General features: G+C 34.3%; 1 protein-coding gene across 1 annotated transcript in view; it reads left to right on the forward strand.

Moving 5' to 3' along the window:
• TNNI3K (TNNI3 interacting kinase) overlaps positions 1 to 27,260 on the forward strand; it is a 306,041-nt gene that overhangs the window by 7,888 nt on the left and 270,893 nt on the right. The window contains exons 3-8 of the mRNA XM_060023829.1: positions 604 to 773; positions 3,688 to 3,811; positions 9,158 to 9,310; positions 9,919 to 10,027; positions 20,162 to 20,247; positions 21,340 to 21,437. Of these exons, the coding sequence (XP_059879812.1) occupies positions 9,271 to 9,310; positions 9,919 to 10,027; positions 20,162 to 20,247; positions 21,340 to 21,437 (333 nt within the window). The 5' untranslated portion in view covers positions 604 to 773; positions 3,688 to 3,811; positions 9,158 to 9,270. The remainder of the gene's footprint in view (positions 1 to 603; positions 774 to 3,687; positions 3,812 to 9,157; positions 9,311 to 9,918; positions 10,028 to 20,161; positions 20,248 to 21,339; positions 21,438 to 27,260) is intronic.

Here is a 27,260-nt window from a genome sequence, read left to right on the forward strand (position 1 = left end):
CAACAAGCAAAATTTTTATTATCCTCTCTATGAAATGATGTCTGTCTTTACACCACTCAGTTTCCTCAATGTTTCTTGCCGTAATGTACCAGGAATTCATATACAGTTTGCATAGTCCTCTCACTGATAGACACTGGCTTATGCTACTCCCCAGGTGCTTTTCTCCTCTGAGAATAAAAGTTTTCTTATTTTTCTAAGCTTTCCTGGTTTGACTTTTTTTTCCTTTTGAAACTCTTATTAGCGTTCCTGTTCCTATTTTTCCACCATTGCTACCACTTTATGTACTGTTATTTGATATTTATGACTTTGCCCAACTTAATCTCATCAATTGTTTAGTCTCAAAAAAATCAAAATTAAGTTTAAATTACTTTGATCCCATCAGTTTTGTTTAGTTTGTTTTACTGTATAGAGCAATAATAGGGATTTTAATGAACATCATCTTAATAATTTCTCTGAACTCTCTAATGATATAATGATTTAAATTGTGTCCAAGCTCTCAATTTATCATATGCTCAAGCTGTTATTTCTGTTCCAAGATTTTAAAAACTCCACAAGAAGTAAGACCTATTTAAGTAATGCTATGTTCAAAAACCCTTCTTTAAGGCTTCCCTGGTGGCGCAGTGGTTGAGAGTCCGCCTGCTGATGCAGGGGACACGGGTTCGTGCCCCGGTCCGGGAGGATCCCACATGCCGCGGAGCGGCTGGGCCCGTGAGCCATGGCCGCTGAGCCTGCGCATCCGGAGCCTGTGCTCCGCAACGGGAGAAGCCACAATAGTAAGAGGCCCGCGTACCGAAAAAAAAAAAAAATATATATATATATATATTTATCTTTGCATGGAATTTCAAAATGCTGCAGTATTTTGTCTACAGACTTGATGATGGCTTCATCTGTATTCACTTTACCTCTGTTCCAGAACTGAGAAGGGAAATATTCAGTAGAATTTCCCTTACTGAAGGGATTGATTCTACTCACTTCAATTGGTTCAATCTAATTCAGTTTGATTCAATTTAGTTCAATTCAATTCAATGCAAAACAATTAAATTTATATCTATATCAATCAGGCACTGTGCTAGGCTGTTGGGAATGCAAAAATGAGTAAGACATAATTTCTGCTCTTAAGTTGCTCACAGCCTAACAGAAGAGATGAATGCATTAATTCTGTCTTCCGTAACGGATGCTTTAATAGAAGTAAGTGTTGCCCTCATATAGGCTTAACTCAGAGTAGGACTTTACAATGTCAGTTTGTTTTATTGTTACTCTTGTAAAAAGTATAAATATATATATATATATATACACACACATATACACACTGTGTATGTATATAATATATACATATTTATGATATATAATCTATATGCACTCACATATATAATTGTAGTGCATACTTGCCAAATATAAATGTTTGACCATAAAAAAGGAAGAGATATAATAACCATTCTTAATAACATCAAAGGATGCTGCCCTGATAGATCATCTTAAGATGATTTTGTGAATTAGTACATGTCCAGATTCAATAGAAAACATGAGAATTTTGGAATAGTTCAAAGAGAGGAAATGTGGTGTTTAGAGGATCCATAGATAACTATTGTGATTAGTTAATAAGTTAACCATTATGTAGCTAAATGAAATGGATGCCTTTCAGCATTATGAGAAGTGAAAGTTTGAGAAAGATGACCATGGAGTTAATTTGTTAAACCCCAATTGTTGGCAAACATTCATCTCTCACTGTTCCAAATCCTCACAAGTTCCAAATCCTTCATAGCCCTTCACCAAAGGCTCCATCATTTTTTCCATGGCTGCATATATGAAGAAGGAAAATATGGGGACAATTTTAGGTTAACTGTTTGTGTAATCAGACCTAGACCTCAACTCGGAAAACTCTGGGCAACAATTAGGAAATGTTATCACATAGTAGACCAACTTAAACAATTAGAATTAAGACTTGGAATTTAAGTCTAGTATATTCCACCATGGCTTAACATACCTAGCCATGTGAGACACCCAGGTTGCATTATTTGCTCTAGATCTCAGGGGAGATTGTGATCTTAAAAAGTAACGTTTGTATTATGGTAAGAGTGGGGATCCTCGGGCAGGATGGAGGTGCTTCTAACAGTTTCTACCACTCTGTAATTCACAGAAAGCTTCACTAGTGTGGTTGACAATTTTTAAAAGTTTTTAGACTGAGATAAATCTACTAATTCACATCTTCCTTCCCCACATTAGTATGAAGCTCAAGTGCCACAATATGGGTTCCAGAGACAAAGCAGAATCTAGATACAGCAAGAAGAAGGTGGCATAAATAGTTTATGAAGTTGTAAACACCCCTCCAAGGTGCTGACACCTAAACTGAGTCCTAAAGTAGGAATACTACTTTTCATGGGAGACACGGGCAGGAATAGTAAAGGCAATCACTCTCCAGGTTACCAAACTGGGAAAGTACAATACACACTTCAAATGTAGTGTTAACTTCTAAATAAGGCTTTACATTAAAACAAATAGTCTTGAAGTTCACGACAATTATAGCCTACTCTTGATAATCCATGTTAAAGAAGGGGGTAAAATTGTGAAGAAAACATGTGTAACTTGTTCACAAATTCTAACTGAAAACATAATTTTTTATATGTACTTAGATTATTAAACTTGAATTCTGAATGGGAAGGATATATTATTTGGATGCCAATAAAATTAGATGTAAATATATTAGGGCATATATTGACTATATAAAATTGGAAGCACTTGGGTTTATTATCAAAAGTCTGCCTGGTATTAAAGATATTCTGAAACATTACTTGCTATAACAAGTCCCCTAACAACTGGCTTCAGAGACAATAGCCCCTGCAAGAAGAAATCAGATATTGGGTGGACCTATAAACTGTCCCAACCAAATACTTTCACCCAACCAAAAGTATTGATCTGTTAATGAAGATGTGGGTAAAAATTGACTTTTTTTACCCCCAACAACTTTACACTAATTTAACCATAGCACCCCTTTTAATTTATATTTAGGACATTCAAGATTATATGTTATAAAATTTCAGCTGTGAAGGGAACCAGCTCAGTTCCACAATTATAGTATAACATGGATAGAATACATTTTACAATTCAGTCATTGTCAGTTCTGATTGGTGGTATACTGAACTGGACAATGTAAACTGAAGGGAAATCAAGAACTTTTGAGTACATGCCAAAGGCTGATGCCATTTCTGACACTGACATGGTATCAAATGGGAAGAAGGGGGGCATGAAAGTGTATGGCATGATAACCATTAATCACTATTCTCCCACTAAGAAGACATAGGAGGAGATACAACAAAAATAATGATAACTGTGCTTAGACAGACTACTTACTGAGATTGTTTCTGCTTGGAGGGACTAAACAAAGAACTGTTCATATAGAATCACTCAGCAAGCTCTCTAACAACCACATGTTATATAGATCCATTTTTGAAACTTTAAGTAATTTGTCTTACCAACATCAAATTAGTTTTCACTTTGAGGAACAGCCACAACTGGCTAATTGATAAGTAAAAAAAAAAACTTAAGTAGAACTAATTTTTTTCCCTTCTCCACCTTTTTTTCCTTTGTTTTTAAATGACAAACCTCAAGACATGGAAATAAGGTATTTGCCCAAAGACAATAATTAGTTATTAATTGAACTATAATTACAACACAATGTTATTTCCTTAGCAGGCCAGCTGACTCTTAGGAGGGGGGAAAGAAGGATGAAGAAGGAATGGAAGTGGCCTGAGTCATGAAGTTTAGATTGTTCTGATGGTTTCAATGCCTCAGAGAAATATTTTCCAATTGAAAGGTAGGTTTTATTAAACGTATCTTCTCATTACGAGTCATGTATGTCTCTATCATAATACAGATGCTTTATTACAATTGCCTATTTACATGTCTATCCCTGGCCCCGTGAGCTCTTTGGAGTGCTTGGTACAGTGCATGCTTATTGAATGAATAATGAATCAATCAATGAATAAAGAGCTAAGCTGACAATTGAAAGAAGTACTATCAATTGGGGAAAGAAAGTTTTAGCCAATGACAGAGATATTACTGTTTAATTTAGATTCTTTAGAAACTTTACTTCATGTTCACCCAGCAACAAAGGAAGGCACAAGAAAGATTAAAATCTTTTCATTTTCAGTCATAGTATATTAGAAACAAAAAGAGTAATATTTTTTCTTTCTTTAATATACTCTTACAGTTAGAGATATTGAGAACACCTGTTTAAATTACTATGCTATTGATTTTTTCACATTTACTTTCATTATTATATAATAGTTACTTTCAATATTATATAACAAGTCCTATTCATTTTTGAGGATTAATCTGAATATTACCTCAACAATGTTCAGATTCATAATGGTGATTTACAGTTCCATCCAACATACCATAAATTTAGATATTCCAGTGGAAAAGAGAGGAAATTTGTTTGACAAATAAGAATCTTACAAATTATGCTTGTCTAATGCAAAAATATATTGTTTAGAGAGAAATTAAAGAATGATTTTACTTGAATAGGTATAGACATCTTAGTGCTCAATTTTTCTTTTAGATAACTTTGTTTCAATATGAGTAATTTAATGTTTATTAAAAGAAGGAAAAAACCTAAATATATACCAATTAGTAATTCTGGTTTACTGTGTTTAAAGCAATGATTCTTTTAATTGCTTGTCAACCAGATGCAACACATCAAAAATTTAAACTTTCCTAAAGCTTGGGCACATCTTAACAAGAACTCATATACAATGGAAGAATGATCTAGCTTTTAGGTGTAAATGAATTCACCATCCTAAATGTGCTAAAAATTATTTTAAGTGTATCAGTTTGATTTCTTGGGATACATGTTCTTTATAATTTCTCTGTTAGAATCATAAAGGTAGGAGAAGTGTCAAGGTCAAATTTGTATTTTTCATCTTAAAAGCATCCTTTTAAATATTTATGAAGAGACTGGTATAAAATATAAATAGCAGATGCACAAGTGTAGATTGGGATAAATAAATCATATAACCGAAAATAAAGGAATTCAAAAAGAATGTAAATAGGCTTATTGAAGGAGTATTAGAACATATCTATGTATATGCTGAAGTGTTCTGATAAATCAGTTGAAAAGATAAAGGCATTAACATTAGATTTAGGCAATTCAGTAGAACAGGAAGGTTGGTCAAAAAGGAATAGCTGAAGAAATAAGGTATTTACTAAATCTACCCTGACATTCTGACTGAAAAAAAAAAAAAAAAACAAAAAACACAAGCAAGTGTAAAAGAAAAAGAAATGCTATTAGTTATGTATTCCTTAGAGAAGGCTTTTCCTTATAAGTTATAAACAAACATTCCTGGAAAAACTCAAATGGTCTTGTTAAAGAATTACTGTTTTTTGGTCTTATTTATTTATTGCTTTATATTTTCCTTAATTAAAAAAAATTAATAAACCTTTTTGTTAAAACAGTTTTAGATTTACAGAAAAATGGAGCAGAAAGCACAGTTTCCATATTCCTTCCCTTCCCCCCTCCTGGCCCTCCACAGTTTCCCCTATTATTAACATCTTAAGTTGGTTTGGTACATTTGTTACCATTGATGAGCCAATATTAATACATTATTATTAGCTAAAGTCCATAGGTTACATTAGTGTTTTACAGTTCTGTGGTTTCTTCCAAGTGTATAATGGCATATATCCACCCTTAGAATATCATACAGGAGAATTTCATGACCCTGAAGATTTCCTGTGCTCCACGTATTGCTCCCTCCCGTTCTCCCTGCTCCCCTGGCAACCATTCATCTTTTTACTGTCTCCAAAGTTTTGCCTTTCCCAAAATATCGTATAGTTAGAACCATATAGTATACAGCCTTATCTGACTGGCTCTTTCAATTAGCAATATTCGTTTAAGGTTCTTCCATGATTTTTCTCGGCTTGGTACCTCCTTTCTTTTATTGCTGAATAAACTTCCACTGTATGAATGTACATGCACATTCATTTATCTATTCACCTGTGAAAAGGCATCTTGGTTGCTTCCACTTTTGTGATTCAGCTTTACAATATGACACTATATATGCACAGCCAAATCATCTATTGCCTGACTGATTACCATAGGATAGAACCCATTGAGAATGTGAAGCAATCTTATTTTTCTCTTTATTTCAGTTTTCTCTCCTCTTTTCTCTTACGTGGAATTCAAAGGCTCAAAAACCTTCCAGTGAGTATGCATCTCACTTTAAGCCATTTTAAAATAGTGCTCCTGGAAGTAAGCTACAAGTAGCATCTACGTTAGAATCACTAGGGGTGCCTGTTAAAATTCATATTCTAGGCCCTACTCCTGATCTACTGAATCAGAATTTCTGGGTATGGAGCCCCGGTTTCTATTTTTTTTACAAAGCTCCTCAGATAGTGTCTACTCTCACTAAAGTTTGAGAAGGTGACCATTTTTGTAATTAGGTTGTGTGTTTTTTTTTTTTAATTAATTTATTTATTTATTACCTTTGTCTGTGTTGGGTCTTAGTTGCTGTGCATGGGCTTTCTCCAGTTGCAGCGAGCGGGGGCCACTCCTCGTTGCGGTGCACGGGCTTCTCACTGTGGTGGCCTCTCCCGTTGTGGTGCATGGGCCTACTTGCCCCGCGTCATGTGGGATCTTCCCGGACCAGGACTCGAACCCGTGTCCCCTGCATTGGCAGGCGGATTCTTAACCACTGCGCCACCAGGGAAGCCCCTAGGTTGTGTTTTTGATAATATATGACATTCTGCACTTCTGGAAATCTCACAACTGGTAGAGTAGAGTTCAATTTAGAGCATGTTATCAACTCAAGGTAAAAAGAATTTTTACAGAATTTTTTACAGAGAAGCGGAGAAAATATTTTCTGCTTCCATGTGGATGCCCTCCAGGATTCTTTAGGAAAGAAAAGCAGAATTGTTATCCTGGATCATTTACTTATTCCAGCCTTTTCTTCACAGCCCTGAAGGCACCTCCATTGCCCTCAATCCATGACCTAGACTCACAGTCATAAAAGGGCTAATAGATAGTGTTCCTTTGGAAGTAGGAAATTCAATAACATTTAATATGTTAGGTATTGAGATTATCATTTTCACCATTCTTTAGCAAAATTTATTGCCTCAGGGTGTAGAAAAATTCAATTGAGTTGCTGATTGGATTTCCAAACTCAGCAAAAATTGTAGCTTTGAAAGTCTAAGCTTTCATTTGTAAGAGCCAGCCTTTCTGAGAGAATAAAAATATTTTCAAAAATTAAAAGGAAAAGTTCTAAAAATCAGTGCATTAAACTTATGTACCAAAGAGGAAATTGGAAAGACAACGTAAGATGATATAAGAACTAGCTTTTCTTTCATCGGTAGAGGCAACACACAAACACACACACACAAACACACAAACACACACACACAAACACACACACACACACACACACACACACACAGGTATAAGATTGGAAGTAGTGGAGAGAGAAATAAGAAAGAAAATCGGGAAAAATAGACAGATTTAGATGTCCTGAAGAAGGTCAAGAGCCCTGGCTCCCATCCCTGTCCCTCTGGATTCAAGGTATGAAAGCCATGGAAATCTGAGAGAAGGACACTTGTGCATTACTTCCCAAGGTGTAGCCCTGGGAGATTGCAAGCCTCTTAAAGAAGACTATCCAGTTTGGTCTTTAGGACTGTACTGAATGCTTGGTCTCCAGTACCAAGCATTTTAGGAAGTCAGGTGCATAGGCTAATGGGCCTGAGGGCAGCATGTCTGGGGAAAGCAAAGACTTTCTGACCTGAAGGGATGGGGGTCACACAAGTGCTGAGAGAAAGCTGGTGTAACTGAAGATGTCTGGCCTTCAAACAAGGAAAATGCAGAGTGCATGGATCAAGTAACCAAAGGCCACCACAGTGTAACAGACATCAACGGCCATGGCAGCATATACTGAGGAGGGGGGATAAGGAAAGTTATATCCAGGGGAGGACAGAGATGTCCATAACCCCAGATACCTGCTTCTCCAACTGTATCTGATCAGTATGAAGACCCTGCATCTGGAACTTAAATTACCTTTGCTGAGAAAAAGTAGTGAGGAATAATAAATTTGTCTAAGCATTTGCTTCAAAAGGAAACAGTTGTTTGAACATTCAACTATAATAAATATAAAATTCATACCTATTACATTGAAACTATAGCCTCTGGAGATGAATTTCAAGATTGAAATGTATATATTCTAGGTATAATTACATTATCCAAAAGAAATATATAGTTAAAAATTAGATAACTTTTCTTTCTGGGTTTTCCATTTATTCTCCATCTTACCCTGAGTTCATTTATATCAATAGAAATATGCATGTACAAAGAGAAATGCCCTCATGAAGTAAATGGAAGGTGAATTAAAGAGGAATTATGGGAGACATCAATAATAATATCTAACTTGGACTTTAGAATCATATAGACTCAGAATTGATTCCAGATTCCTCCACCTGCTAGCAAATATGGATTTTTCTCATCTATAACATGAGAATAATATATACCTTGCAGGATTGTATGAGGTATAAATGACAAAATGTATGTAAAGCATTTAGACTAGTGTCTGGCACACTGTAAGCATTCCATCTTATTATTTGTGATATTATTCTTGTTATTTTATGAATTGCTATTTGTAGAACTCTGTCATATTCTTAACTATGACTCTTATGGTCAATATAATCAACAAGTGGTGTAAATTAATCATGGTCTATGTTGGGAATTTCTTCCTACAAAAATAATTTTACAGCTCTACTCTAGACCAAATTTATATTCATTTCTATTAGTAGCATGCCATAGGATGTGGGTTTCCATTATATATATACTATAGAGACAAGTTCTATCACCAGTCACTCTTTTCCAATTGTCATTACTTTGTCTCAGGAGAAAATGATCCTGAAAGAAGATCTAGGTAGTTTTAATGGCTCTTTGTGAACCTCAGATGTAACTGAATCATTTTCTAGATTAAAGAAATGCCCATCAAGGTATATATGGGTAGATAGCCAATTGATGAAGGCAAATAATCTTATGGAAGCATTTACTATTTATCTTTGATACAGCTCTTTTAAACAGACTGATTAATTCTCTTTATGATTTCACCCTTGAAAGCACAAACTATTTTGTTCTTTGTCACTGTTGTATGACATTCCATTTGGCGGTCAGCTTATTTTTAGCCAGACTATCAAAGTATTTTTCAACTGGACTGCCACTTCACTTGAACTTGGAATCTTGTAACCTGAGGAACTGCACTTGGGAAAAGAAGAATCTTCTAACAAATGGGAAATTATAAATCCAGACCAACCCAAACTTGTACTGGTAATTATTCTTATATCTTTAAATACAATATAGTTCAATAGTTGTTATATATAGTTAACATTTCACTGGAATATCTGCTAATTTTTACAAGAGTATAAGATAACATATTATATGAAAGTGTTAAGAAGATTATCTGAACTCAAATTATTTTTCTCTGAAAGATCTTTAGAGAAAAACAGAAAATTTCTTATAATTTTCTGTTTCTACTAGTTCCTAGGTATAATGTTACAGAAAAATTTTTGGAATACTGTTGAATATGGGGATTTTAGGATTACATCTTAAGTATCTAGTATTTAAAACCTAAAAATTCTTGTCTGGCAACTAGAGATTGCTATAATTATAATGCAATAAAATCAAATGAAATAAGTCAAATATATTCTTCTATGTAAATATATTATCCAGTATCAAATGGGTTCTTAATTACTACCATTCAATATGATTGCATTTTAAATATAAACATCTGCATTTTAAACTCACAATCAGTAATTTAAATTAAGTATTGTATAATTCAGAGTAAAAAACAGAGTTTTAATCACTTGTATGTTATGATCTGTGTCTACATTTTGCAAAAGAGCTATGAGTCAATCCCTTTTGTTTTTCCTTACTAGATGAATGGAAGAAGAAAGTCAGTGAATCTTACGTTATTGTAATAGAAAGATTAGAAGATGACCTGCGGATCAAAGAAAAAGAACTTACAGAACTAAGGCATATATTTGGGTAAAGTTGTCAGTTATTATTTCTCTGTATAAGTGTTTTCATTGTTGATCTAGTTTTTAGCTGTATCTGTGTTTAAAAACACAACCCATATAACCTCCTATGTTAACCTTAGAATATAAGGTTATCTCTTCCTGCCCATTCATATAGCCCCTAAAATGCAAATATCTTATCTCCTTAAAATATGCCTTGCCTGTTCCCATCACTAAAGTTTAAAGAGAAAGGAACCTAAAGGCTAGCCTTTGAATACAAACTGTTGCTGATCTGAATAATCTTCTCTAGAATTAGATCATTCTTGTGAGCCATGCCAGCAACAAACAGTAAGACTTCTCTTCCCAAATGGTGGTAGAATATTGGCCACGTTTTTCTTTTTGGACTACTAGAGAACTCCAATTTTAACAAACCCTTTGGTCTCTTGACATTGAAACGCTGTCTGTTAATGAAACTGTGTATCATTCTTCCCCTGAACAATCATATACCAATGTGTAATATTGGCTTCAGGCTTTCAGTGGGTTTTGTTCCATGATAACAAGATAAAAATAATCTGGCATATTGTCACAACCTTGTAAGACACAAAATATTCAGAAAAGAAGGGCAGAGCCCTTATATACACAAGCAACCTTTTGGAGAAATTGAATCTTGGCATTGAGAAACAATGTATTTTGGAGAGTCAATTTAAGTTAGCTGCCTGACTGAGGAAAAGTTCCACAAAAGCCAATTAGCCATGTTCACTTACAGCTGTGTTATTCATGTAACCCACTAATGACAAAGGATTCTAACCATTTTACTCGGAAAATAAGTGTAAAGCAATGACCAAATGACATACTTTTCAAAAGAAATTTCAGATATTGTAAACATACAAAGCTCACATAACTGGCAAATAAAATTACCCATGTATAATATAGTTTATATAAAATTTGTCAGTGGGTTAATAAGGCCTTCATAAGTATTCAATTTATGGTTTGGGAAGTAGTTAATTTTCCATGTTATTTAGCCCAAAATGATTAACTCAGCTTTGACACTCATGATGAGATACACTGGGATGACTTTTGCAAGTATTATCATATGCTCACTTATGGGAAAATATTTGAAAGCCCTGTAGAGATGTGACTGGCACTTTGGTATAATAGATTTATACACACATATTAATTTTGTTGGAAAAGAGCTATAAATGTAGAACTTAATCATAAACCCTCTAGCTCTTATTGACAGATAAATATGCTGAATGAAATGTGATCAAATTGGAGATTTTCCTCAACTTTATAAAGTTAAAATCTCATTTATTTGTTGTTATTTTTTAAATTTGGGAACTATTATGCAAATATGTCAAGACTAATTTAAACAGACATATCCTTTTAAGGATTAAGCTTGAAATGTACTTTTTTCTCTTACCACATCAACAACAAGCAGCTGTTTCTGCAGGTCCTACGGTAGCTGGATTTATTGTACCAGCTGTATTCAAGGTGTTATTCCAGACACATCAAATATAAACCATTATTTAATCTACACCATGACCCTGTGTGATAGATAATATTACTTCTGGTGGATAATAAAGTAAGGAGCAGAGACGTTGGATTTGTCAAAGTCATATGGTCAGTAAGCACTGGAACTGGGATTTGTAGCAAGGTCTCCCCAGCTTCCTACTACACGCTGATTCTTGCTCCCAGAGTTTCACAATCTGGTTGAAGGGAAAGGCATATATAAATAACTCACAGAAGACAGCCTATGACAAGTGCTAAGTAGAAGAAAAAACAAGATGGCTTTCAAATACAAAAAAAGAAGGTTTGTTGTCTTGATTTATTCATTGGTTTTGTAAAGCATTCCAGATAAAAGGCATAGTTGAGGAAAGATATATAGGCAAGAATGGATGAGTACCATGGAAAGTCTACTGGTAGCAAGAAAACTTAATGTCTTGACCATTTTACCTAAGCTGAGTCAGAAAGCTGTGTCAGTCAGCATAAGGATTTTGCAACCATAGTTTTAAATCCAGTTTCTTTTATTTACAAGAAATGTATCTTTGGGTATATTACTTAATCTCCTTGAGGCTTATTTTCATCTGTAAAATGAGGTTAATAATAACGACCTTACAGGACATTTGAAAAATGATGTCAAATGCTGAGTACAGAGACTAACGCACAGTAAGCATTGAATAACTGGAGGTTTCTATTATCATGATTGATTGGGTAAATAAGGGCAGTCTGAAAGACTGAAGACTTTATTACCAAGTGAGAGTAACAAATAGTTTATTCAAAGTTAAGAAGTGAGAAAATTAGGATAAAGTGTTTTTATATCAAGAGGATGTTTTCAAAAATAAAAATGTAAAATGTTAGAACAATTCAAAATGGTGCCAAAATCTGAAGTATAACTTTTAAAGATTGTAATCAAGAGGTATTTGAAGAATTTTCAGACTAGAGTATTAGAAGGCTCATCAAAATGGATGTCAAATTCCCTGAGAATAATGGTAGGGCATTTTGAGGAGAGGAAGACTGGTAGCCTGGTGCTGAAGCCATTAAAGAACCTACAGAAATGTCCCATTAGCCAGAAGTGATAATAATGAGGCTGAGGAGAGGATTACCCACAGCCTAGAATCATGTTTCTCCAAGGGCTAAGGACCTCCCGCAGTAAAATAGCCAGCAGTTCTTGCAAAAATTTTAGAATCCATGATTCTACCCCATATCAAATGAATTAGAATCTCTGGGGATGATTTCCAGAGACCTGAATTTTTAACAAGCTCCCCAGGTAATACTTTTGCATGCTAAAAATGATACTTCAGCTAAAGTTTGAAAACTACACTTCTAGAAAGATACCTAAGTTGCACTGAGAACTCTGTCTGTGGTGATGTGGGTGAAGGGATGAGGAATATGAAAACAGAAAGCAGGCAACTAGTATGGTCTGCAGAGAGTCAAGGGAGCAAACAAACAAACAACCAGAACCAGAGCACTCTGCTTTGTCTGCTTCCATCAAGGCAGATAGCATCATAGGGAAAGAAAGTCGATCCTGCCTAGGGCAGAGTTCTCAGGATTTTCTTTTCTCTAGAATAATATGATGGATGACAAGGAAAGAAAAGAATGGAATATTGAGAATATAAATTGTCTTACTCATTGGCTTACACACCAAAATTTTCAGAGTAGTTGGGAAGTTTAAACATTATATTGTATGAGATCACATTTAATCGAGTATCTAGGACATTTTAGGTGTTAAATCTTAGAATCTTTCTTTCTCATCTTTATTCATGATTTATGTGATGTAAGAAATACTTTTGTGATGGACAACTGTGTAATGCTGCTTGACATCAGGCTTCCTCTAAACATATAGATAGAAGGAAAACTATAAGGTGCCTAAAAAGGAGTATTTAATACTAGAGTCATAGATCACTAGTGTAAACATAGATTTGCCTGTGGTTTTTCTTTTTGCAGCTTTTTTGGTTGTTTTCACTTATTGACAAGTTTCTTTATAGCATTCATGGTAGATACTAATTCCACTCATTAAAAGAGATTTTCTGCATCGTAAAGCAAAACTTATGTCACCTCAAATACACAACCTCCTGGAATAGCTTTCACCCACAATATAGTACAGAGCTATATAAGTTCTAAACTTAAAAAAGACAAACAGAACTAAACCATTATCTTGCTTATGCCAATTTATAGCAGCTTTGAAAAAAGAGCTTGCTAATGGAAATTGAATGTTCCTTCATCTTCCACGATAAAGTTGAATTCATTCATAATTTTGAACATTTGTTGAGATAATAGAGGAGAGACTGGAACAAATGAGGAAATAGAGAAGGCAGAAGAAGGAAAGACAGAAGTGGTACACTGGAGTATATTGTGTGGTTATTTCCTCCTCTTTGCTCTCTCTGATCTTTACATTTATCAATATAATAGCACTTACTACCTGGTGCTGTCTTTATTCATTTTACAGGTCTGTCTAACCACTAGTATACATGTTCACTAAAGGCAGCTTCTTTGTCTACTTAGCTTTATTTATATTTGTATGTATTTGTAATAGCTATTTGTATAGCACTTGAAAGAAAAACAAATTAACAACTTAGCACCTACCATATGCCAGGCATGCTTCTAGGTATTTTAATATGCATTAGCTCATGTAATTGTAAATGTATATATGTAAGGTGCTTTGAGCTCGGTGACTGGCACATGGTAAACACTCAAAAATGTTAGTTAAAAACTAATCGTCATTGTTTATGTTCACATCCTTCTGGAGTAGGTATTGAGCTTGCCATTTTATACCTGAAGAAAATAAGACTAATCAAAGTAAACTGGCTTGAGCCAGGTTACACAACTTGTACAGTTGTGCAGGGATTCCACCCATCTGTACTTCACTTCAAAATGTATGATCTTCATGATCTTAGTTCTCAAACTAGGAAGGGGAAAGAACTATGGATAAGAATTATCTTTGAAAACTTTTCACCTACCCCGTGCCACTCTACAAGTTTGCTATGTCCTGTGTACTAGAACTGTCCCTGCATGTGGGAGTGGAAGAATATATTTTACACTCCCACTCCCACACCTTGGTGATACACGGGCCCTTACATGAACTTTGAAAACCACTTACATGATGGGTCTCCACATGCAACTTTTAAAAGGCTTCCAATTAAATTATTTTGTTTCAATGTTTTTAAATCTTTAGAAATTTTAGAACTATGTTTTTCTGATTTCATTGTCAAGCCTACTTTTAATCTGCTTAATCTGTAATATGTCTATGAAGAGATTCCAAAGAAGTTATAATTTTTCAGTGCTATGACTTTTCAACATAATCAGAAAAACCCTATTTTTTCTCATTTTTAATCTCATTTTGGCATTGAGTAGATATACCTTGGTCAATAATGCTAATATCTCACTTTGAAATTGATTAGGTTTAATAAATAAAAGTAGTCAAGAGGATGCTCTGTTCCATGGGAAAGCACTTGCACTATTTAGAAGAACTGAAAAAGAAAAAAAACGAAGGAAGTTTTCTGAGATGTACTTTCCTGCTTATTTTCTCCCTGAAAAGTTCCTCTGGGCCCAGCTGCAGTCCACCATACTTATGATCCAAATGAAATATCTTCCAAAAACCTACTTTTTCAGAACTATAACCAATTATGAAAATTAGCTATTATAAAATGAATAGCTCCAGAAACATCACAGACTGACCTTACCAAAGGAGAGTAAAATTCTCTATCAAGGTGCTAAGTAGAGTATTGAGGAAGTAAATTCCATCTTAAAAAAAATAAAATTGAGTGAAAGGATTATTTGGTATGTTTGATAAGTGCATTGTGTTAATTAGCAATGAAACAGAAAACAACAACGAAAAGACCTCAAACCAAAAAGCAGAGACTTCACATTGTCCCAAGACTGTCTACCTCTCTATTTCTTTTCTTGCTTGTCTAGGTAAAACTAGCTAAGTAATAGTTTTACAGGAATATCTTGTAAAAAACCTTGAAGCAGCCTGATATCAAACACTGTTTCTGTCCCTGTCTCTGTCTCTTTCTCTCTAGTTTAGTACATCACTCGCTCTCACTATCTCTCCCCCTTTTATCCTCCCGCTATTCTTCCCTCCTATTCCATACTGCCTCTATCTTCCCTTTCACTTTCCTATCCCCCTTCTCAAATGCAAAGCAAAACAATAAAAAAGTTAAAGTAATATCAATGCTTTAGAAATAAAAGTTATTATAGCAGCTAGTATTTATAAAAGTCTTAAAAGATCTAACCCATTTAAACCTCACAATAACCCTATGAGATAATAATTATTATTGTACCAGTTTTATCATCCTTAATTATTCTTACCCTGCCACTGTAGCTCAATAATTGTTTATTGTATGAATGAAAGAATGAATATGCTTCATATTGTCAGTTTGCAGATTTGATCTGGAAGATATTGGACAAATATGTTTCTGGATGTTTCTTGGGGATATATCTTGGGAACAGATCTTATTGATGATTCTTCTGTTTTTATTGTTTGGGGGAAAATCAGCAGCAGCCATCAAGAACTGCACAAGAAGTTACAACCAGCCATTTGAAACCTAAATTATCAATTTTGGAAACTAGATGATCCATAACAAATTTTTACCTTCTTTCTACTTTCTTGGCCTTTACCTACATTTCAGCCAATGAATTAATTTAAGAAATTTTTCTACCTATCTGAATATTTTGGCTTTGGCCAAGTGTTCAAATGTTACATTTTAATAAGTTTCCATTTGTGAACATGTCAGATATCCTCTTGAAAGGATGAGGTCATGAGAAGTTTAATTGGATCACAAAACTGCATACTTTTCTGGATAAAAGGTAAAGGCTAAGAAAAGAGTTCATTATGCTACAAGAAAGAAAGTAACCTTTGTGCCCAAAACTACCATTTTTAATGATGAAGGACAGAATTTACTATTAGAAATATATTCATATAGTGACTTCATTTTAATTAGGAACTTCATTCATGCACCAGCAAGCACTGTGAACTCATTAGGATATGTTAAGTTATAGTATGGCATGGCAGGTGATAAAAAATGTAAGGGAAAATTAAAAAATAAATTGAGCTTAGGATATTAGAATACATAAGTGATGTTCAACTGGCAGTCAATTTGACACATACAGTTCCTTTAGAAGAGGCAAAAGAAGGGAAAATATCTCCCCTAGGAATGATTGCTTTAAAATCTCGAATATTTTAATTGCATGTATCAAACATTTGACAGGAACATTTGACTAGAAGTTAACAGGAAGTGAGAATTAGGATTCAAGTATAGCCCCAAAGTAACTCTCATTAAAAAAAAATTACATTCCAGTTATTAAAGTTAAGATAAAAATGTTACTATTAAAATTGTGCTTAACTGACAAACACTGTGGGAGTCTATTCTCTGTTTATTCATTTTGTTGGCATTAATAGAAGTTGCATGAGTTCAGGGAAAATAGAATTCAAGAGGAAAATAAAAGTAAGAGACTACAGCTCAGTTTTGACAAGGAGCTATTTAGGACTGTATACTGATTTACTTATGAATGGTCAAATCTAGCGTAAGATTCAGTAAGTTAAAGAATGATTGTTGAATAAGAAGTCTCTAATATAATTCATACTTTCAGTCTTATTTATGTAAACAATATACATTCATTTAGTGTTTTTTTTTTAAATAAAGCAATAGACTTTATCACCTTATTTTTTCTGTTTATTCAGTGTTTACTTTCTTTGCAAAGCTGCTTGGAGCATTAGAGATCAGGACTAATGCTAAGGTCAACTGCAGGATTCTCTCTATTGTGCGTGTTCCCAAGACTGATGCACTTAAATGATCCAGGAATTAGTGAACAGTTACTATCAAGTAGACTGTTGAAAACAACCTGAAATGAGCATTAAGAACAGAGGTGGAGCACACAGTTGGGTGTTCAGTAGGTGTCGTGCCAGACTGATTGAATATACCATCAAAGTTAGAACTTGGAAAAAGAAAGCAATTGAGTCTACCTTCGCCATAAAATGATTTTCAGCACAACCATTTTTTCCTTTGGATTTTGTTGTTCTTTTAATATCTCCAGTGTTGAAAATGCCTTCCCCATAGTAATGATGCTGCTGGACTTGTATTACAAAACTGTGATTCTAGTAGTTGCTCTGAATCACTGATAGGTATTAGATGTCACAACAGTCAACTTGGTCAAAATAGGGAAATTTTACAGGTTGTGAAATGTGAGAGGTCAAAGAAGTTCAAACTTGGTTTGAAAATTGTGCTAAAGTTCTCTCAAGACTTAGACTACAAAAGGAGAGTTGTACATTCACAGTAAACTTGCTAAAAATAGTAATGATAACATATCATGTACCAAGTACTATAGTAAGCACTTAATTCCATTTTTCTTCACAACACAATGTCATGTGAATCATTTTAATAATTTTATAACTGAAGAAAGTGAGACTTGAGGAGGTTAAATAACTTGCCCAAATTGGAGAAAAAGAGAAAAAAAAAAGCACTACTTAAAGACAGGAACAGGATACGATTTCAGTCCTGGTGTGAATACAAGGCCCAAGATTTAAGTACCTACACTGCTGAAATGATTTTTTCCACTTTTAAAACATCATTGCTGTATAATATTAGAGATACACATTGAAAAACTAATTTTTCTCAAGGGTTTATTGCTACAGAGGCGCTCTCAAGCTTTATCTTCTTTCAGTATTTGCCATTCAGTTTGTTATAGTTAGCTCAAAAGAAAGTGTCAATACTTCCTTCTCCCTTTTTCTCTTAGGCTGAAGGTTGTATAGTTCTTTACATTTAACAGAAGGCTTCCCTCTCCTGCCCCACTCCAATACTTTGTTTTCTGTCTTGTGTTCTTATTGTGTATTTCATTTGCTAGATAATGGAAGGACCAAGGAAGGAAAGCCAAAGCAGCTCAGAGCTTCTGAATCACTGTCAATCAACATCTTCAACTGCTAGCTACAGTTTTATTTTCCTTTTTATTTATGGACACTAATTTCCTATAAACTTTAAGAGAGAAATCCAGTCTACCTAGCTTTAAAAGCAGAGTTCAGCTCTTCAGAAAACCTGTACTATTTGAAATCATAACCACGGAGAACTATGAATGCATTTCCAAGTTGGGCTGCTGAGTGTACTTTATTTAGTAGTACCTATTAGTTGAATTTCTCCAAGACATCTATAATACACCTGGCTTTGAGAATTCAGATGTCTGGCTCAGGCAAAGGCCACATATTTCCAAGAACCATATTATTTTGTAAAGTTTCTGTTCATACCATGAAATAGCTATACCATTTACAATTAGGCTCCTTTGGTAGACATTTTAAATAGTGGTATTTTCATCAGATTTTTTTGTTTGTTTGCATTGTTCATTCAGCTGGGGAAGGTGCAGATAGAAGTGAGTTAAATTCTTAACTATTTTTCATGAAATCCTGGGCTCCTTGCTATATTATATTAGCAACATTTGTAAAAATGACTTGGTGTTCATTGTACTTCAACGTGTGACATTCCAAAGCAAGTTGAGGTATATTTCTCAATGTGAGTAACTATGTCTGTGGACTTTGCTACTGGGAAGTTGAATATGGAAAGCAAGAAAGTGAAGAGGGTGAGAAAGTTCTGCAATATTTCCATGTCTATGAAAACAAACCACTGGACTTGCCATTTCTAATTAAAGCATTTCACTGAAATCCTTCAAAATCCCTGGAATTAGAGGCTTCTCTTTTTAGCAGCAGCCTGGAGAATAGCACCTTTTCTTTTTCTGTTTTAAAATTTCAGTAGCTTTTGAAGTTCTTAACTAGGTGCCTTGATGATAATGTTCTGAATTTATAGTACCTTTCAAGTGTAAGTACTTTACAAATGATATGGAAGGCTCATTCACCAAAGACTTTGCTATCTCACTAAAGCTGCTGGAGATTTAAATAGGTAGGAGGCAGCTTGAAATTAACCTGGGAGGCCAAAGATATGATCTCATTTCTACTGAAAAATGTCCTGGCAGTACCAGTGACCTCAAGAGGTCGAGAATTTTAGCTTTACATTTTTTTCAAAGGCTACCTATGGTTCTCTAGGGCCCTCCTGGTGCAATGGTCTTTGTTCAAAGGCAAGGATTTCATTAATTGAATCACTAACACTACTTCTCTTCCCACCTGGGACTGTATCATAGTACCTTATCAGAGTTTAGACCTTCTTTATCTGTGAAATCTGACCCAGTCAGAGTATAAGGAAACTTTGCTTCAGGCAGAATTTGTAATACATTGGGACTGTATTCCTTTCTCCAGTCTCTTATCAAATGATACCTTTTTTTTTTTTCTTTTTGGAGAGAATTTCTTGAATTTCTCCCTAAATATTATATAAGGTTTTGATTGTGAGAGAAATGGGTTTATTTTCAAATACCTGTGTTTTCTACTTATACACAAATTTTAATTCATTAAGGTGTCCTGAAAAGTTCAAATTATATGTAGAACATAGAACTTGTATGATAGTCTTTAATTTAAACTTGGTCTCTCAAACTTTTAATATTATTTTCTCATGATTTTAGTTATTATTCATCTAGAGGTATACTCAAAATTCTTTTCTCTAGGTACAAAAGAATCCTAGAAAAGATATATTTCTGAATTTGTAGTAACAGGATTCCCTATTATAATTTTTCAAATGAAAAATGATAAACTAAAAGCTGAAATTTGTAATCGTCTGTAAAATATTTTTTTCAGTTCTGATGATGCCTTCGGTAAAGTCAATTTAAATTACCGCACAGAAAATGGTCTGTCTCTACTTCATTTATGTTGCATTTGTGGAGGTGAGTGCTTGGAACTCAATACTTTATAAGCTGGCTATATGTTTATATGGTCAGTGATTTGAACTGATTAATAGTCTGCAAGAGAATTCTATTCATACCCGATTTCCTCTTTTGCTTTGCCCCTAGAACCCTGATAACCTTTAGCTGAAGAAGTAACTAACTACCAGGCAGATATTACAATTGATTTAGCTCTGAATTTAAGTTTTATTGCGCTCCTACCTTGAATCAAATTTGCTTGGGGGAAAAAAGTATGTTTCAGTATCGGGCATGGCAGTCATGGATAAGGTTAAATTGAGAAGCACTTAAAGCATTTCCCAAAATATCATCAAGCAGTTGCTTCACAGTCTGTAGTAAGATATGTGGAAGGTAATAAATGCCAAAGATAAAATCCCGAAGTGAAGACTGATCAAAGTGAAGACTAAGAGTTTAATTCCGCTCATATCTTGTTATGTTTGGTTCATTAATATATCCCAAGCACCTAGGATGGTGCCTGGCTTATAGTAGGTACTCAGTAAACTTACTGAATTAGTGAATGAATAGTTTTTTGTTAATCCAAACTAGTGTCCTTTGAACTCAGTTTTTAAGAGAACACTAATATATAGTATTGATACTAAACATATCCCTTAACCACTCCTCCCAAACAGACCCTACTTAACAGATCTTCTTCCCAAATTTAAACACGCCTTCCCAACCTTAGGCATTTTCTCCAGATTTCTCTGATCTAAATAATCTCCATTGCTAATGATGTTCTGATGAATCCTGCACAGCTAGATTTCTATCTAAGCTTTTTCACAAATAGTTTACTAGGGTGAATTTTTTCATGTTTTTATGGTTTAAAACATGATGAGGAGAGCACCAAATAAAAAATGTAACACAAATGCATTAAAATATACAGCACTGATACAAAGTTTTATAAATGTAGAAATGTTCACTACTAAGGCTGTCAATTAACAGAAAACTTTACAAATGGCCTCCAGAACAGCAGTCTGACATTTTCATACATCAGTGTGATATTTATCATTAAGTTAAAGAGAGATTTTTAAGTCACTTAGTCTATCCCCACAATTTAACTTTTTTCATTTTTTCTCTAAGGCAACAAGTCACATATTAGAACCCTTATGTTAAAAGGTCTCCGCCCATCTCGACTGACAAGAAATGGATTTACAGCCTTGCATTTGGCAGTTTACAAGGTACAAAAGTTTTGTATTAGAACCAAAGATGATGTGTATCTGTAGGCTTTTTTTTTTTTGCAAATTAGTGATCATGGAAAATATGCAGAGTGACCACAGAATTACATTACTGGATAAACTTCTAGCTAACTCTTTGTTGAGCAGATATCATCAAAACACATTCTTTTTTTATTGCTTTCTGTGTTTATCTCATTTAATTTTCACAAGAACCCTGAGAATGAATACTATTATTATCTCCAGGGTTACATGGATAGCTAGTTGTTAGCCAGAATTTAAGACTTGGCAATCTGGTTCTCTTGCCAGAGCTCCTTACAAGGAGACCAAGCTGCCTCTGTGCAGAAGATGAGGCTGCATTTGAGGATGAAAGAAGCACATTGAAGCTGCATTTTTCTGCATGTTTTCCTTAATAAAAATATACCTCTAGGGTTCTCTTTATCATCTTTCTTTTATTTCTCCTACTTTTGCTTCAGTTGTTTTTTTCCTTACATTAATCCTTGGTTCCAACATAATCTCAGTACCTGATCATAAAGTAAATATAGAAGTGGATTGGAAAGGCTGGGATACTTAGTGTTGGGACAGATCCTTGAGATTGTCATAAATATGAATTTATGTAACATATAAATTAAATATAAATGTTCATTTTCTGATTGTAGTAAGTTTCAACTTACTCTGTACTTATTATGAGCTAAATATCACTCTAGGTTTTATATACATTATTTCTTCTGTCATTAAAATAACTTGGTGAGTTTCATATTAGTCCTTATTTTACTGAAAAGAAAACTGAAGATTAAAGTTAGTTATCCAGTAAATGTTAGGATAATGATTAGAATCAAGTACAGTTGAGTCTTACTGTTATATTGCAAAATATTTTGTTCTTTCTCAATGTCATGTGAGTCTGTGACAGGATTTTATTTCAGTTTTGTATGTGCAGGTGTGGTGGTGGCAGAGGCGGGGGCTGGGGACAGCCCTTTGCTTGTATCTGGATCACTTTCACTTTGCAACCCTCCCCCAACCTTTAGAGAGTTTATCACTGTGGGGGAAGAGAGCCATATTTTCCCATGATTCACATTCACATATTCCTGTGATTCACCATGCAAATGCTCTAATGCTCATCCTTTTTCCGGCCCCATCAATGCCTAGTCAATTTGTCCGATTCCTTCTGGGAAAAAGTGTCAGTAAGTGCTAAATTGTCTTTAATACCTACTAATCATCCTACAAAACTTGAATGGAGACTGAGTTCAGGGTGTAGGAAATAGAGTCTGACACCGGCCTTTTTGCTGAATGGCAGGAGGTTAAAGTAGAAGAGCTTCAAGGAATAGGAAGCTGGTGGTGGATAGTCAAGGTGGTATTGTGAAACCATGAATTCTGAATTTGACTGTCTGGGATATTCTCTCTGTATTAGTTCATTTTCCCAAGATTTAGCATGACACAGCCACACAAATGGGTTCTGAATGATCTAAGACTACAATCTTAAGAAAATATAGTTCTTCCACCTCTGTTTATCAAACCTAAATTTCCATTTTTAGAGTTCTCTTTGCTCTAGTTATTCTGTTTTCTTATATTTTACAGAAGGATATATGGACTATAACTTTTATATAACAAATTTAAACAAATTTAGAATCTTAGGACACAAGGTAGGCAAAGATTCTTAAGACGCCATAACAGAATGCATGATTACTTATTTCTTAACAAAGATAAAAACAAATTAACTTTACCATTCCACTTTAAACATAGAAACAATATAAAGTAGCCATTCATACTACTATTGTATTAAATATAGTTCTAATTATACCTTCCCTGGACGACTGCAGTAGGCATCTGATTCATTTTGGGCTGTGATTCTCTTCCCCCATATATTTTAATTCTTATTTTAGTTTTTTTTTTTTTTTTTTCCCTGTACGCTTTTTTTTTTTTTTTCTGTACGCGGGTCTCTCACTGTTGTGGCCTCTCCCGCTGCGGAGTACAGGCTCCGGACACACAGGCTCAGCGGCCATAGCTCACGGGCCCAGCCGCTCCGCGGCATGTGGGATCTTCCCAGACCGGCACACGAACCCGTATCCCCTGCATCGGCAGGCGGACTCTCAACCACTGTGCCACCAGGGAAGCCCAGTATTATTTTAAACAAAATAATTTCCAGACTATTACAAGAAACTCCTATATACACTTTATCCAGATTTATTAATTGTTTATATTTTGTCCCATCTCCATCATCACTCTATTTTTTTTCAGAATCATTTGAAAGTAAAGACAACATTCCCTATAGCTACTAAATACTTTTATCTTTATTTCCTAAGAAAAAGGAAATTAACTTACATATTCACAGTACAATTATCAAAATCAGAAAATGTGACATTGATACTATGTTCTTTATCTAATCTATACCCAAAATGCAAATGTGGTCAGTTATCCCAATACTGTCATTTATAGCTGTTTATTTTTTTGTTGTTTAGCATTCAATCCAGAGTCATATATTTTTAGTTTTCTTGTCTCTGTAGTCTCCTTTAAACTGAAGGAGTTTCTCTGCCTTTCCTTGCCTTTCTTGATCTTAGTATTTTTGATGCATACAGAACAATTATTTTTATACAGTTCTTTGGATTTTTAGAAATATTGCAATTGAACTTTATTGTTAATACTCACAAAATGAATAATGTGATTTTCAAATCGTTTTATTGGCCACATTCAATTACACACCCCCGAATGCTGGGCCTGCCTCAGACCTGAGTATTTTTCACAAATGAGGGCATCTCTGCTTTCTAGCAACATCTTGACTTTTTTTTTTTCTTCGGTACGCGGGCCTCTCACTGTTGTGGCCTCTCCCGTTGCAGAGCACAGGCTCCGGACGGGCAGGCTTAGCGGCCATGGCTCACAGGCCCAGCCGCTCCGCGGCATGTGGGATCTTCCCAGACCGGGGCACGAATCCATGTCCCCTGCATCGACAGGCGGACTCTCAACCACTGCGCCACCAGGGAAGCCCTGGTTGGGTTTTTTTAAGGGGTCAAATTTATTGAGGTATAATTTATACACAATAAAATTCACAATTTTAAGTGTACAAGTTGATGACTTTTGAAAATATATATATTCATGTACCATCATTGCTATCATGATATAACACTTTTCTATCATACACAAAAGTTCCCTCATACCTTTATGCAATCAATTCCCTCCTCCATGTCACCTGACCTCTGGAAACCACTGATGTCTGTTCTATCCCTATAGTTTTCCCCTTTCTAGAATTTTATATGAATGCAATCTATTCAGTTTGTTTTCTTTTATATATGGTTTCTCCCACTTATCATAATGCTGTTGTTGTGTGTTTAGTAATTCATTTCTTTTATTGGAAAGTTGTATTCCCTTATAAGGATATACCACAGTTTATTTAACTATCCATCTGTTGAAGGATTTGTTGGTGGTTGTCTTTACATCTTGACTATTATAAATAAATTTGCTATTAACGTTCTTGTACAAATCTTTGTTTGAACTATGTTTTTATTTCTCTTGGGCAATATCTAGGAGTGAAATTGCTGGGTCATATCATAAGTGCATTTTTAATTTTAATAAGAAAATGCCGAACTCCTTACCAAACTAGCTACATCATTTTCCATCCCATCAGTAATGTATTAGAATTGTAGTTGTTCCACATCTTTGCCAACACTTCATATGGTCAGTATATTTTATCTTAGCCATTCTATTAGGTGTGTATTCGTATCTCATTATGAATATATTGAATTGCCCCAGTGACTAATGAAATTGAATAGATTTTCATTTGCTTGTCACCAAATTTTTTTTGGTATAGTGTCTGTTGAACACTTTTTCCCATTTTTAAATTTGCTTTATTGTTTTCTTGAATTGTAACAGACTTTTATATATTCTGGATACAGATTCTTTGTTGGATATATTTTTTGCAAAAAATTTCTCCCATTCTAGGCTTGCCTTTTCATTTTCTTAACAATGTCATTTAAAGAGAAAAAAGTACTATGCATTATTTTTTAACTGATGACTCTAGTGATTACACTATGGATCCTTAACATATCACAGGTATTTTTGTTAATATTGGCCTACTTCACTTTAAATGTAAGACCCTTCCAATGATATAGTTCCACTCAATCTTTATTCTTTATACTATTGTTACCGTATACCTTACATCTATACATGTATAATCTCCAATACGTTGTTAGAATTTTTCTGTTAAGCATTAATATCTTTTAAAGAAAGTAAGAGAAGAGAAAATATCTTTGGTTTTCAGCAGATTGGTTATAATGATCCTATGTATGATTTCCTGTGTACAATGCTTTTTGAACATTGAGTTTCTTAAATCTGTAAATTCGTTTTCATCAAATTCAGAAATTTTGACCATTATTTTTTCAAATATGTATGTTAGATTGTTTGATAATCTTCCAAATATTACCAAGTCTCTGTTCATTTTTTTCAATCCCCTTTCTGTTTTCAAAATTTGATTATTTCTGTTTATTTGAATTCAGTTTCAACACCATTTCTCTGCCATCTTCCATCTGATTCTAATCTACTAAGAGTTATTCATTTCAGATGTATTTTTCAGTTCCAGAATTTCCACTTACTGTTAAAATATAATTTCTTCTCTGCTATGATTACTCATCTGTTCATTTATTTTTCCATATTTTCATTTAAATTCTTGAACCTATCATTAGTGACTACTTTAAGTGCCTTATCTGTTGTTTCTAACATCTGGATTACCTTAGTGTTTGTTCTATTGAATGCTTTTCCTTTTGACTACATGTTACATTTTCTGGTTTCTTTACTTATCAATTTTTATTGCATGTTAGACATTATATATTATTTGTTACAGGAAATCTTCATTATGTCATCTTCCCTTAAAGGTGTTGAATTTTTTTTCTCAGGCAGAAGGCTAGGGCAATCACGGAGTATTGTGGGGACTTACTTTGTATCTTTCCCTTCTCCCAAGATCACAGTTCTTTCTTCATGTTCTTCATTGCCTGAGAATAGTTGTGTCATATATTTTGTTCCACTTTATAGATTTCAGTTGTCAGTAGGGAAAATCCATACAAGTTATCCTGTTATGATCCCATATATTTTTAGATTGCTTCTAAAGTGATCTGCATAAGACACAAATCTACAATGTCAATGTTCATTTAAAACTTTCTATGGTCACCCATTGCCTGTCTAATAAAATTCAAACTCCTAAATTAGATATTCAAGATCCCTTAGTTCACAGTTTTGCTGAATTTACTTTCCAGACTCTTTTTGTGCAGACTCTGAACTTCCAAACCTAATGGTTTTCAAATTTAATGTGCATGAGAATCATATGGTAACTACAGGCTTAAAATGAATATTTCCCTCTCCATCTCACACCAATCTAATTTGGTACATCTAGGATAGGCTGAGAATATAAATTTTTTATCAAAGAGTCAAGGCAGTTTTGATGCAAGCAGTCTAAGGCTACATGTTGAGGATCACAGTTCAAGTCTTGCAACTCAAATTGTGGCCAGAGAATCAGCTGCATCTGCCTCAAATGAGAGATTTTTAGGAATGAAGAATCTCACTCCCTATTCAACCAGAATTTGCTTTTTTTTTTTAATCCCAGAAAGCAGGTTTGCAGGCTAAAGTTTGAAAAGCACTGTTCTAGATTACTGCATTCTTTAGATTAAGCACTTTCATACTTCAGTGTTTTTATTCTTGTTATTTCTTCTGCTTAAATACTTTTTAATTTATTTTCCTGATAGGAAAGTATTATTTATTTAAAACCAAGGTAAACTGAGTCTTCTTGAGCTTTCTTGAACTCTCAGATTTTACTGTACTATCTTTTGGGTTTCAGTTACACATTCACAT

Source organism: Delphinus delphis, chromosome 1, assembly GCF_949987515.2.
Source record: "Delphinus delphis chromosome 1, mDelDel1.2, whole genome shotgun sequence".
NCBI lineage: Eukaryota > Metazoa > Chordata > Mammalia > Artiodactyla > Delphinidae > Delphinus > Delphinus delphis.